Here is a 13845-nt window from a genome sequence, read left to right as displayed (position 1 = left end):
CATACATACATATTATATATATATATATATATATATATATATATATATATATATATATATATATATATATATATATATATATGATAAAGCTTTCTATAAGAAAATATTTAGCATTACTGAACGGAGTCTCCACTTTCTGTGCTTCATAATGGTCAGGAGGAGTCTTCAGGACAGAGAACTTTGCACTTTTAGGTTTCTCAGTTACAAAAAAAGCTGCATTTTTTCCTTTTGAATACAAGAAAGAGAAAAAAAAGAGGCTGGTGTGGAACTATTGTTTATACCTGCTATAACGTAAGTGTGATAATGATAATGTAGTCTAAATGTACCTATAAATAGATAAAAGTAATCTGCTGTGGAATAAAATGAATGAAACACTTCAGGAAATGCTATTATTAGAAAATAATCAACTTTGTGGTGTTTTACGGCCCACAGCCTCACTGTACATCCAAATGTGTTTCATTTAGTACTTATTAGACTAGTGAAAATAAAAATATTCTTACTGATTCTCCTTTCTGCCCTGCAGTGCCAGGGCTTCCTCGTTCTCCTTTAAGTCCCTAAAGCGGCAGATGTAAGAATGTGTTAGTCAGCAAATCAAACAGTTTGGGTGGTAAACATGCAACTAACATACAGCAATATTTAATATAACAGCATTTAATATAAACCCATCACTTACATACTGGGTGGAAAAACAAACAAAAATACAGTATATATAGTATATCAGCATAATATGGCATCTAGGGGCACCTAAGGTCAGTCAGGAAGAACATCTACTTACTGGAAGTCCAGGTTGTCCCATGGTTCCTGGGTATCCAGGATTTCCAGGTGGACCCTGGAGAAAAGAAAAGAAAATGAGATAATCTAAATGAAGAACAGTACAGAATTATTTAGAAAACACATGTAGGAACCGACAACCTTCAATACATTTGTTCAAAAAGAACACCCCAAAAATAAACCCACCTGTTCTCCTTTCAGTCCAGGAGGTCCATGCTGTCCTCTCTCACCTTGCTGACCCTGTAATTTGTGGAAAAAAAATAAGCAGTGAAAAGGGCGAAAGGATTTCTAATAGGAATTTCGAGAAATCTGAATGAAGTCAGAAGAAATGCTGCAACGCCTAACCCAGCCTTCTCTCTTCAACCATAACTTTAATACAAGTTGGCTTGTGGGAATTTGCTTTTGTGAGACCATGTTGAAATAACACCACATATATAGGTAACACACTGCAGTAATGCAACCATCAACCAAAGTTTAAAAGAGGCTGTTTCCGGCTCTCTCTCAGATAGCTTTGCGTTCTGCATCATGATTTGAGAGGATTATAATGGCATCTTGCCATTCAGATCTCATTTCTGCGGGGCTCGGTGCTAATGCGCTGCGCTGAATTCTGACACCATCTCATTATTTACTTCCTAAGCGAGACCTAGTAATGGGGTGGATGAATTATTGATTCCTCCGCCATGTATTCCATGTAAACAAACAAATGATGCAGCGATATTACCTTTATTATCACAGAAGACAAAATGTACCTATTGGCTATAGTAGATTCATAATGAAAGATGTGTACACCTGAGCTAAATATCAGATAGTGTTATCCATTAAATGTCTTCCTGCATAGGTATATCGCTAATGGTTTTATCGATAAGAGCTTACTGTGCCAGGACCTGTGCAAACATTTCAACATGAAGCTCCTAAGTGCTTACAGTCAGCTCCAAACAACATCTGTTCTAAGAGACAATGAAGTTAACATAGGTGAAAAAGATGCAGGCTGGCTTATAAAAAAGTGACGGACACAGTGAGTTGGAAAGTGTGCAGCTCTTTCGGGGATCTATGGGTTATTCATCTAAATGATCCAATAGGTCGAACGCGATACTCGAACCTATTCCTCACAACGCAGAAGGTGAAATGAAAAACCGTCAACGGCTGTGTTTTTGACAGTTTCACTTTCTTGTAATCTAAAAGCTTGTTGACGAGACGCCTAGAGGCTAAGCAACACCGTCAATTTGCATATCAATGCCGTAGAAAATTTCAGCTCAGGAAACAAGAATCTTCACCATCCTGTTTTCTTGCCTTACTCTGCTAAAAGAGAAAAGTCACGCTAGCAAATTTCAAACATTTCAATGTCTACTGGTGTAAATGAAAGAGTGCAGATAGAGCACACGTCACAGTGGGCCACAATAAAAGCAGAATCCATGCTGGCTTAAACTGCACTTATGTCTCAAATCCCAAATCTCTGCTAATACAAAACATTCAGAGAAGGATTACAAGTAGTCTGCTAGGAACCCATGCAACTTCATCTTGTTCATGAAAACAACAGTTTTCCTTTTTTGAGACTTTGATTACTGAACACTGCAGGATAGAAAAGTTGCAAAGGAATGGAAGGAACTGGTGTGTACTGGTGCCTTTGTGGAGAGTGCACTTCACTTACGGGGAGTCCAGGGGGGCCTTGAGGACCAGGGAAACCAATATTACCCTAAAGAAAGAGAGAAGTTTAGAAAGAGTGATGATTAAGAATATTTAAAGAAAAACACTCAACCAAAATGAATAATAATTAAATCTAATTTGATACGAATAAGGCAGACCGGAATATCTCATATCTATCATCCTTTAATTAATCGTTACTCAAGTGTCCTTTCCTCGTTTCTTGGTACATTGCACTTTTAAAGTGAAACACAAGAGGGCTCTGTGGTCTCACTGCAAAAAACCAATGGCTGTTTCCTCTATTTTTATTCTTCCCAGTAGAAAACAGGCAAACTGAAACCAACTGGCCTGCGTAAACAAGTAGAGTGCACTGGGACTAAATGTTAATGGCCAAATTGAGGCATGAAGAGCACTCCAGCGTCCGCTCCACTTCTAAAACAAGAACGTTTTTGCTCTGTAATGAAACACATTTCCACCATCTGGTCTTTGATAAGCATGGCGAAGACAAAGATAGTCAATATTTTTGAGGGAGACAGACAGAGATAACAAGGAAAGAAAAGAGTCACAGTTTGCTGTGGTCAAAGACTTCAAAATCAAAATAAAAGACTTACTGGGGTTCCAGGAAGACCAGCGGGACCCCTTTCACCCCTGTCCCCCTAGACGACAGAAATTGACACAGCGCAGGGAAGCTTATATAAGTTTATACATGATACAATATTTACAATTTTACATACAGTGTAAGAGGGATGCCAAGCCTCTTGCTGAAGACATCCAACATGCCTGGCTCTAATATTCACATGTAGCTGGATCAGGTTCAGGTATATAAGAGGTATTCATTGTAACATGTCTGAGCTGCTGAGAAAACAGGGCTGTTTTAGACAGTGTACATAAAACATCACCATAAAAGAAGATTAGCTAAAAAAGAATGGGTAGTTACCTTGAATACTCAGTCTGTCAGCCCCCTCAACCTCCTGACTAGAGGGCCTGTGTTTAAGTGAGCCGAACACGGTTGAGTGGCCTCCCTCAATATACTGCCAATGTTTGTTGTTGAGCTTGCTATGTTAGCAGAATCACCACATTACCTCCACACCTCTGGTGTACCTTCCCACTCTTCACCATCTAGATGAAGAAGCAGTCCCTGGTTTGGACGTTCCCTGTGCTGACTCTGCAGCAATGCCAATGCCAACACAGTGTGTATGGCTGCAAGACAGATGCTGATTCAAATCTGACCCAAGTGCATCTTAAACAACCTGCTTATCGTAAATGTCCATGCTCAACAACTGATAAGCAAAATAGGAAGCCAAGAGTCAGAGTTTCTTTCAAGGTGTGTAGACGACTTTGCATCAGATGTGGCTCAAATGAAATTAGCCTCTACCAGGTTTCCTGCCCTGCTACAGGCCGTGAAGGCCACTCTCAAAATTGTGGCAGTCTGGATTGGAAAGCATGCTGACGTGTAGATCATACCACCCAATGTTCTCTTGTGTTGGTGCCGATCACAAAGGATTTCACTGTGCTACAGAGTAAAGACTACATTGAGTGCCTTATAGGAGGTTTTAGATGTTCTACAATGTTGTACCCAGGCTCTATGCTTTATGCCTTAGCTAAAATGTTGAATTACAAGCAGCTTGTCATTCTGCCTTTCTGGTGAGGTCTTATGACATTGCCTCACATTCGCCATTTTGTATTGGAATAATCACTCCGATCGGCAGGTTTTGACCCTTCTGTGAAGGAGCGGATTGAAACCTCGCTCCTGGCAGTGGGAGACTAAGGCCAGGATGCAGGGCTGCTTTCTGCCAATCTGGTTTATGGTCAGTGCCAAGTGTGAATGGCACAGTCTGCGCTGCCGGACACACGCAATTCAACCCATATGTGCCAGGGTTGGTCTTTGAGCCTGTGGCCAGATGAATCAGAAACTAGAAACCAGCACAACCAAATGATTTGGCCACATGACACCCTCAAGCTTGCCACTCTGCTCCAAGAAGTTTGTGCCCTCTTGGACAAAGGCATGATCAACAGATTATACCCCATGACTCAGAACAAGGGTTCTACTCAACTTATTTCCTACTCCAGAAGAAGGACACTGATTCTTCCACTGATTCTGCCCACATTAAACAAAATTCAGCAATCAGACCACTGATACCACAGTACTGTAGTAGTAGAGTAGTCCACAGAGTAGTCCTGTTTGTAGCCTCAAAGTGACCCACAAGACCTTGGTTTTCAGTGCTGCTCTCACTAGTAGATGGAATGCCTTGGCAGCGTCCTACCGGAATACATCTGTTGTCCCAAATGGATGGAATGATTTGACACTCTCTGCCAAATTACCCGTGCCTGTGGGTTTGCCTACTTGGAGTGAAAAGCAGGTAGACGACTGTGACCCAGCAGTTCAAGAGACACTCCTGAACTCAAGAGATCTTAGTACTCTCTGGTAGAAACTGTTCTGTGAATGATATGTACTCTAACAGCCAGTGCACTTTCCAGTTCCTAAAGTACTGGCCTTTCTGCAGGGACTGCTAGACAGTGTAACATCCCAGGCTACATCAAAGGTGTATGTGGTGGCCATTACAGAACATCACAAAACCGTTGATGGTGTCTTGGTGTTACTGTTGGTGTGCCTGTTAATGGATGCAAAGTTGTCAGAAGGAAGCAAGGGAACTTTTTCCACCATGCATCCCCAATATCTTGTCCTGGAGTCCTCAGGCAATGGGCATGAGTACCTTCCCATGTCTTTCAGACCTAAGGTGGGTCAGTTTCTCACCAACCATGAGAGTTAGCAGGGATGAACTAACCGTGGTTTTATGAACACCTGAAGAACTCCAGGGTTCTCTTTTATTTGGGACCAGCGCTTTCCTAGGCAACGTTGGCTATATGACAACAGCATTTATATGAAATACTATGTGATGCAGTCACTCTGATGTGTGTGAAGAAGAAGGTATCTAGGTGATAGTCACTGCCTTTACCACTTATCCAGTGTTCAACTGACCACAGTTACATATGTACCAAGTGTTCAGTAACAAAGACTTAAGTTCATTAATAATAATAAAAAGAATAGAGTAAGGTACTTTATATAAAAATGTGTAATAATTAAACTGCATTTTTCTTGTGCGTGATTGAAGCTTCTTTAATGTATGTTTAGGCTCATATGCAAGTTTAATAAATAACATGCTGTTTTTTTTGTTTTTTTTTAAAGTAGAATGATACCAATTTATATGTGAAAACAGCTATAAACGGTTTAGTACATCAGCACTACTTCTGCCCTAATACATGATGGGTTAAATTTAACCTAATTTGGGTCACTACTGTAAATATGTGCTACTGAAGGTCAATGGGTGCCTCTCGCCTGTCAGTCGAGAATTCTCTAGGTCTTTGTGTTCTATCCAGTGACACTGAAGTAAAACTGCAAAACCGAACCAAATGTTGGATTGTTATCATGTTCTAGTTGAAGAATTAAATCAGCTGCTGGGCTCAAATGGCAAGTCAGCCATTACGATGTATTAACTACCTAATAAAATGATCCAAACCCACTCAACCCAACAACTGTAAATAACCCAGAATTTTTACAGTGCAGAACAATAGAGTTTAGGATGTTTTTCAGAATGGCAGATGTTCTAGTGAGAACACTAATTAGACTTGCAGTCTAGCATTTGGAACAGAGGCTAAATCTCCAGGAATGGACCTCTGTACCTATGAGATGCACCAATAAGAAAACACTAGTAGTAAGCTGTATTATTAAATAATCTGTAAAATATACTGATAATAAAAACCCTCTGTCCTGCAAAAAAAAAAGTGGGCAAGCAAAGTGGCCATTCTCTTACCGGATCTCCTTTAATCCCAGGTTGACCTGGGATGCCCGGTGACCCTGGCACACCTGGGCAAGGGCCGTGGTTGGTATTCTAAAATAGATTAAACAGACACAGGGCGCTACATTATGCTGAAATAAAATACTGAAGGTACTGAAGCAAGCAATGCTTTGCATGATGAAAGAAGATGTGTTTAAAGATAGTATCTAGACTGCTTTAGGTACACTCACAGGCCTCTGTGGTTCCTCTTCTTGCAGCCTCTCAAGACACTGAAAAAAAGTAACCAGGGATTGCATTACAAGCTCATTTGTATGCATCCATAAATAAAATCAACCTGCACAACAGTACATCAAGGGCTATGTGACTAGAAGCTAATTTGAATGGTTACTTGGTTGCCAAATAAGAAGCTTCATATCAGTATTTGCACGATCTATGGCCGTGATTATGCAGGATATTGCACCTTTTCAAGTATAATAACAAAAAGAAAGTTAACCCATACATTCTTTTTAGGACAAAAAAGGGACTAAAAGTGGAACAGTGCTACAATGATTTTTCCAAAATGAAACCGAGTGTACATTAAAAACCTTTTAAACAGTCCACATCATATTACAAAGCGTACATTCCTCATGCACTACACACATGTCTTCCAGAGGATTTGCATTTAGTGCCAATAATCTGTAAAGATAATCTATATTGGGTATTTTAAAATACAGACTTACAGTTATAATTACATGAAGATAATAGAGCTGGCCTAAGGAAAAAGTACATTTAGTGTTAGAGCAGTGATAAAAAAGTTCAGTAAAAAAACCCACTCACCTTCTCACATCCATCTAAAGAAATAACACCAGGCTTGCCAATGTCTCTCTTCTCAGGCTTAGTGTCAGGTACACCAGGCACGCCTGGCAGGCCTTTGGTACAGTCGCCACAGTCCGTCTATGGCAGAGCACATGCATGACAGACATACAGCTACTGAAATGTACTCACACTGCTTTCTTTTAGAAAACAACATACAGCATATAGAGGTAATTGTGAGAAAAAGTGTCTAGTGTGGCACTGAGGCACGCCCAAGGGAGTATTTTATTCATTACACAGTTCAGCAAGCATGAACAGAAACCAAATAAAATGCACCCATATATTAGCTTTGAGACCAAAAGAATCAGTAGTACTGCAGAGCATGACGAATGGATCGAGTTGAAGTTTAAGATGTGCAAACATTATTGGCGGCAATGCATGAGTGACCAGTGACCCCATGACATGAGATGAATAATTACTTTTGGTCACTCAAGTTTCTGCCTCCTGAGAGTAAAATGCAATTAAGCCACTAAAGTGCTGAACTATTCAATCTTTAAAAAAAAAGTGACAAATTTTTGATATATTACTTATATCACAGTGTTGCTGAATTTTCAAATCTGTTTGCTCAGAATATGTTGATTAATTTTCCATAACAGCATGGCTGTGACAGTTGTTCAGACTGTAATTTAACTGATAGGTTTATTTTAATGTGCTAATACAGTATGTTATCATTTCTATAGTAACAGCTCATTCACTGGGATGTGTATGGTTGAAGCTATATATAATCTAAACATAAACAAATAAAAGATGTGTTGTTATAAATCAAGGGCCATGGTATGGACATTGATGGGGGCCCCCAACATCCAAAGTTTGATACTGAAAATTCGCATACTTAGAACATAGTTTTAAGATTACAGTTACTGTTTGAATTCACGTGATTTCTGAGTGATAGAAGCTCCCACAGCATGGTGAAATTGTAGGATGCTGTGGACGTCCTGTGGGCAGATGTATTCTCTGCTCCATAACCTACCATGAAAACTACCACACCAAGTAGAGGCGAGCTAAGATGTGTGCAGGCAAACCACACACGCTAACATTTAAACACGCAATCACGACTTTTAAACAAACTCAGAAAGGATGGCTACCTATGAAACTAAATTCAACACTATATACGTTGTAAATACAATTTCCCCACTGATGCTTCCAGGCAATGCTGTGCTGCCTGCATTGTGACCAGGTACCATTATTTTCCCAGAAGAGCAATGACTGACTTAGATGATAATTTGATAAACTGAATATTCTGTTTGTGTAACTGGTGTCGTTTATTATGTTAATGTCAACATGCTGTTTAGCTTGCTATGTAATTAGTGAACAAAGTGTACAACAATATATAGTGGTAAACTGAAACGTTAGCTATGTAAATTGTACTGGAGTTTTCTTTTCTTAAATCTAAAGACAAACTGCCATAACTAGTTCTGAATGGAGAACTACAATATGGCCACAACTCAGACATTACTTCCATATCTCTCGTTGCCAAGCTAGCACACCTCAGCATTATGCTGAGCCTTACATTTGTAAAATCACTTAGTTGTCCTTAGTCCTAATGTAGTGTAAAGGACCGAAATGCTGTGCAACTTTCCTTACTTTCACTCGCATTTATAACAGTCTGTCACAACGTGAGGGTTCACAACGAACTCGGCGGGAGGATATGCAAGTGAATGTAACATTAATGGTCAAAAACTGGAACTGACGTTAGCCTAGCCTACTTCGTGGGTGTGCAAATATAAAAAGTTAATTGACGGTCTTAAGAACAAACCAAGCCATGGTATGATGCCTTCTATACTAAGCTAAGGTTACCTACTATTTAGGTATCTAGTTACTTATTGTCTGAAAAAAGCTTGTATGTTCTGCTGCACTTTTCTACGCTTGGCTGCTGTCTCCATTTATTACAGACCGAGCTGCTAAAATATATCAACAAACTTGCGTTGAGTATAGGCGCAACCAAGTGTACAATGGGGGGGTGGGGAGAGGGCACACACCTATTTTCCTTAACAAATGGAAATATATTAAAAAGGAATAGACATTAATAAATAGAATAGCTGAAGAAAAGACAGATCAGTTGGCAGGGTTCATTAAAGGGGGACATATAGAAAATATTTTGTACTGTATATTGGGGGGGGGCAGATTGGTATTTCCTCAACATTGGGGGGGACACGACCCCCCCCAAAGAGTGGGTGGTTACGCACATGTTATAAATAATTATCATTAGCCAATCACTATATATAAGAGGAATAAAACTCTTTGGGGTGTACCGTCATAGGAAACTGATACTCTTTTTTTTATTTATTATTATTCCTTATATAATCTACTGTATACTGATACATATTATCATATTAACAACCTTGCAACACCATCTTCTATATTTACTTAGCTGTATTCTGATCTGATTTTATTTATTCTAAATCAAAGCACATATCTGCTGACATCAGTGCAGAAGCAACATCCACTCTGTGTGTGCTCTGTGTTTTTAGCATTTCATACATTTCTGAATAAAAGGAATGTCCATATCTTAGATCAGTGTGCAGTTCAAAATTTCACAGGGTTTATCTGAGCTCTACAATAGACACTACAATAGACTAAACTGTAAACGTTCAGCTCTTTCAGCACACTGAGTCTCAGTGTGAAGTGAAGTGTTACATCAATGCAGAATATGAAGAGAAAGCGTGGGCGTGATGGACAGACTGAAGGCTGAACTTATGTCGGTGTAGAGAATGCTTGTGGGCACAGGCACTGGTTTACAAACATGAAGAATTTCTTAAAGATGAAAATGTTCTTACACTGATACTAACCTTTTTGTTATTGGAAGTATCTACTGGAATCTGGAAAATGGAGTCAGAAAAAAAAATATTCAGGAAGATTTCAATATACATAATTTCTCCATTTATATTAAGTGCAACCCAAACTGTCAGTGGACCATAACATAATTTCGTTATGAATCTTTATGAAGATTTACTCCAAACGATTTAATGTTCAGTATCATTTGGACTGCACTTCATATAGCAGGAGTTATTTATTTTAGCATCATTTAGATTGTTTATCATTCCGATTACTTATATGATTATAATTTTAATATATAATTAATCAGGGTTTAAACATTAGAAACCATTGTTTCATAACACACACAGCACTACAGGAGGTCATACATCTGCCTGCTGTGATTTCCAAGAACATCACATTCAAATGGCCAAAGAAACCACAACACACATCTGTATATGTGTTGTGTATATACTAATATATATTGTCATATTAACACAAACAAAACGTTTTACCCCATAATTTGTTGCACTTTCAATGTTTTAAAGCCATTGCTTTTTGTGAAATATTAGTAAAGTTACTACTACTACCACCAAAAAAAATATTATTAATAATAATAAAATTGCCTTTAGAAGCTCGAATATACCACTCTAATGTAGTACTATTGTTTCCCATTTTCTAGTAAAACCTCAAAAATATAGACCTGTATGTAATTCTATGGACTACGCTTCACACAGAAAACTGCCACATACTTGTTACTTACAAAAAAAGTAAATCAATCAAAAGATATCTTTTACATGTGCAATACATCTACTTTGTATTTGTTTAAAAGGGAACGTGATTTAAGCTACAATCTACTATGAGTCATACTGTAATTATCACACTAATGACTGCAAGTTTGGTTTAATTTAACAATATTGTGTCCATGCATATCATTCAGCAGCTTATAAAATAGCACTTGATCCAGCACATCCTATTAGTTTGCATTTGATCTTTTTATATTGTGTGCGGACATTTAATTGTACACACAACTTAATGAATCCATAGGATACTATCCTTGCAGTGAGAAGCAGAGATACAGTTTTTTACCCTATTTCTCTGAGAGTATTATTAAAATGTTTTGCAGAGTAAATTTTTTTTTCTATTTCACTTCTGTTGAACTAAATTACCTTCTTTCTTTCAGGTCTATTGAAACATAGGTAACTAAGGCCTTTTAATGACCAAGATCATCAGTATTATTCTAAGGTTTTATCTGGCTTTCTATCAGTTTTACCCAGCTAGAATCTTATAAAATAATAAAATGATTTTATAGTAATGAATTTCATTGAATATAGCAAAATCCTCATTCACAATAAGCCAGAGGATGTGCAGTCACTGGACTGCTTTCATGCCTGCAATAGTACAAGGCTATTTTGCAAGCAGAATTGAATGCGGCTGTATGTCAGCGGCATACACCTATGTGAAGTCCGTTTGGCATTATAATTTACTGTGGCAGCAATCATTTCGGAAAAAAAAGGCTCTAAAACACTGTAACATACAGAACGCTGCTGTGATTTTCCTTTAATGAGTGTTCTATAAAAGAGCATCAATTATTGTAGCTTTTAACCTACAGCCTTCACTGGTACAGACCCTGCCAGAATTTGGCAGTGCAAGCCTATGGGTGTTAATAGAGCAGGTGTCTGCAGTCACTAAGCAGATGTGAAGTTCATATTTCTCCTGTCACTTCTGGGTGGTCTGAAACACTGAAACCATCTCTGCGGTGTGATCTCCAAAGTGCTTTTAAAATGGGCGTTTTGCGAACTTTGCTCTCTGTGATATCTATCTTGCCAACTTGTTCTGTGTGAACTGCTGTAATCACCAGGGTTATAATTTGTAGTTCTGAAGCAAATTGCACTAACTTTTTTATTATAACTGTGTGTAATTAGAAAATCTCGTAAAGATGTCATAATTCTGTATGGTTACTATACATATGCAAGCTATTCTACCCGTTTTATCTTTAAAATGGCTATTTATGTTTTTAGTAAAGTTTTTTTTCTTTCAAGTTTTGGTTTCGGCTCCTCTGTGGTGGTTAAATTAATAAGGTATTTTACTATTAAGAGCCCGGACACTGATGTAGTTTGGCTGTTAAGACGAACTGCTGGTTAGAATCTGGTGATTTTAGAAATGGAGCAGGACTGAGACTGGATTTTTGAAACCTGGACAATTTTTTTATGGAAAATAGGAGACATGAAGTTGGGAGATCTGCACAGGCCTCTGGCCAGCAAAAAAAATAAAAAATGCTGAAAAAAGGTACACAAACTCTGGACACAAAGTGCTGCAATAAATGAGATCTAATACCTCTTCACTGCACATCAGTTATCTGAATAGCCACCCTCCCTGCAACTCAACACAAAGCTACTACTTACCATCAAAAAAAGTTTACAAAATGGAGTTAATGCTGAAAGGACAATGCCAGCATTGGTCTTCATAATGAACATGTCACAAATGAGACCGCTCAAGTTACACTGAGCTAAAATGCTTGCAAGTGCTTACCAGTTTCTTTTCAAAACCATAAAAAAAATACGGTGTGTTGTTATTGTCCTCAAGATACTGCACTAGTGAACTCCGTCTCTCCACATCATTAATCCCACTAATAGCTCGTATAAAGCCCAGCCTGCTCCAGTTCCAATGCAACCCTGTGTTTCAATTTTTAACACACCCACATTGACTTCCCCTTGCCACTTCATAATGGGGAAATCTACGTCTTCAGCTTAAGAAGTGTTTAAATACTTTATTAGCTCGAGTGTTTAAATTATTAGCTCAAGAGACTGAGTCAACAAGAGTGTAGACTCTAGGAATGGTACTTGCCCAGAAAGCATTGCAACTTGATGCAATTATCTTTAAGGGTGGATTAAGGTGTTTATAAATATAAAACTAATGAAATACTTAATCTTTAAAAAAATATAACAGTTGATTTGGTACCTGTTTAAATCTGGTTTTCTGTAAGCAAACACATCTATAATTGACTTGTAACTTTTCAAGACAACATAGTAGCAAACTAGCAACTGGTCCATATTTAAAGTAAATAGGATGACGTTCTCAACTAAAAAAAATTGCTCCACACTACGCCCTTTTGTTTTTGTGCTAATAGTCAATAAGAACTTCCAAACTGTGAGAGGAAGTGCATAAGGGTGTGATAAAACCAGAATGGAACCCAAGGCAGATGTCAACCAACCAGATTCTTGAGAATTTATGTGAACCAATCACAAAGTACTCCATTAGCTCCTCCCACTATTCAGTTACTCACTGCTTGGCCGGGCGGACCCGGTTTCCCTGGTAAGCCATCATTGCCAGGGAGACCCTGCAAAAAGGAACTGAGGTTGAATTTAGCCATCAGCCAGGCTCTGGACACTTCCTTCTCCAGCGTGGTATGGAAAAAGTAGCCAAAAGATCCGGGACCTGGTTTGTGTTCCAACGTGTAGTCTACGTTTAGGTTTAGCTTGTATTTTGACTTGCTTTTAGTTTTAGATCTTCTTGTTCAGGCTTGGGAAATCAACACAACACCAGGTTAAAGACCAAGCTTTGCCCACAGTGAAGCCTCGCTGAGACACTATGTTTCCCAAAGTCCAATTAAGTTAATAAGCTGTTTTTAAAAGGAAGCCATAAAATGACACAAAAAAATACTACCTTTGGTGAAATTCAAATTCAAACTTACAAGAAAATATTATTGTTATTGACCAGAGACTGTAAAGGGGCACCTCAACGAGAGAACCGTACTCCAGAACTTCACAGTGAGCTTGGCATGGTTTTTAAAAAAGAAAACAAAATTACCAACTATAAACATTACTTTTAATTTGATCAATATTACTTTAAAACATTATTTTTATTCAAACTATTAATTTCATATTAAAAATACAGTTACTTCATGTTTTACTTTCACATGTACTTTATATTTTAAAATATATTATAGGCAACATTCCCAGGCCCCCTTCCAAGTGTTAGTGCAACTTGAACATATAGGCAGGGCAGTTTAACACGACTTTAAGGATTA

General features: G+C 38.2%; 1 protein-coding gene across 4 annotated transcripts in view; it reads right to left on the bottom strand.

The window, feature by feature from the left end:
• The window catches only part of col16a1 (collagen, type XVI, alpha 1), a 102502-nt gene that overhangs the window by 11540 nt on the left and 77117 nt on the right, over positions 1-13845 (bottom strand). For 3 of the 4 annotated variants that reach the window (XM_053638509.1, XM_053638510.1, XM_053638512.1), the window contains 10 exons: positions 13102-13155; positions 9851-9880; positions 7026-7142; positions 6440-6478; positions 6225-6302; positions 3024-3068; positions 2420-2464; positions 958-1011; positions 776-829; positions 501-554 (listed from right to left, as the gene is read on the bottom strand). In XM_053638509.1, the coding sequence (XP_053494484.1) occupies positions 501-554; positions 776-829; positions 958-1011; positions 2420-2464; positions 3024-3068; positions 6225-6302; positions 6440-6478; positions 7026-7142; positions 9851-9880; positions 13102-13155 (570 nt within the window). The remainder of the gene's footprint in view (positions 1-500; positions 555-775; positions 830-957; positions 1012-2419; positions 2465-3023; positions 3069-6224; positions 6303-6439; positions 6479-7025; positions 7143-9850; positions 9881-13101; positions 13156-13845) is intronic. The other variant, XM_053638511.1, reaches the window with a different exon arrangement.

The sequence above is a fragment of the Ictalurus furcatus genome, chromosome 12 (assembly GCF_023375685.1).
Source record: "Ictalurus furcatus strain D&B chromosome 12, Billie_1.0, whole genome shotgun sequence".
Lineage (NCBI taxonomy): Eukaryota > Metazoa > Chordata > Actinopteri > Siluriformes > Ictaluridae > Ictalurus > Ictalurus furcatus.
Note: the sequence above shows the minus strand (reverse complement) of the source record. Positions and strands in the feature narration are given on the sequence as shown.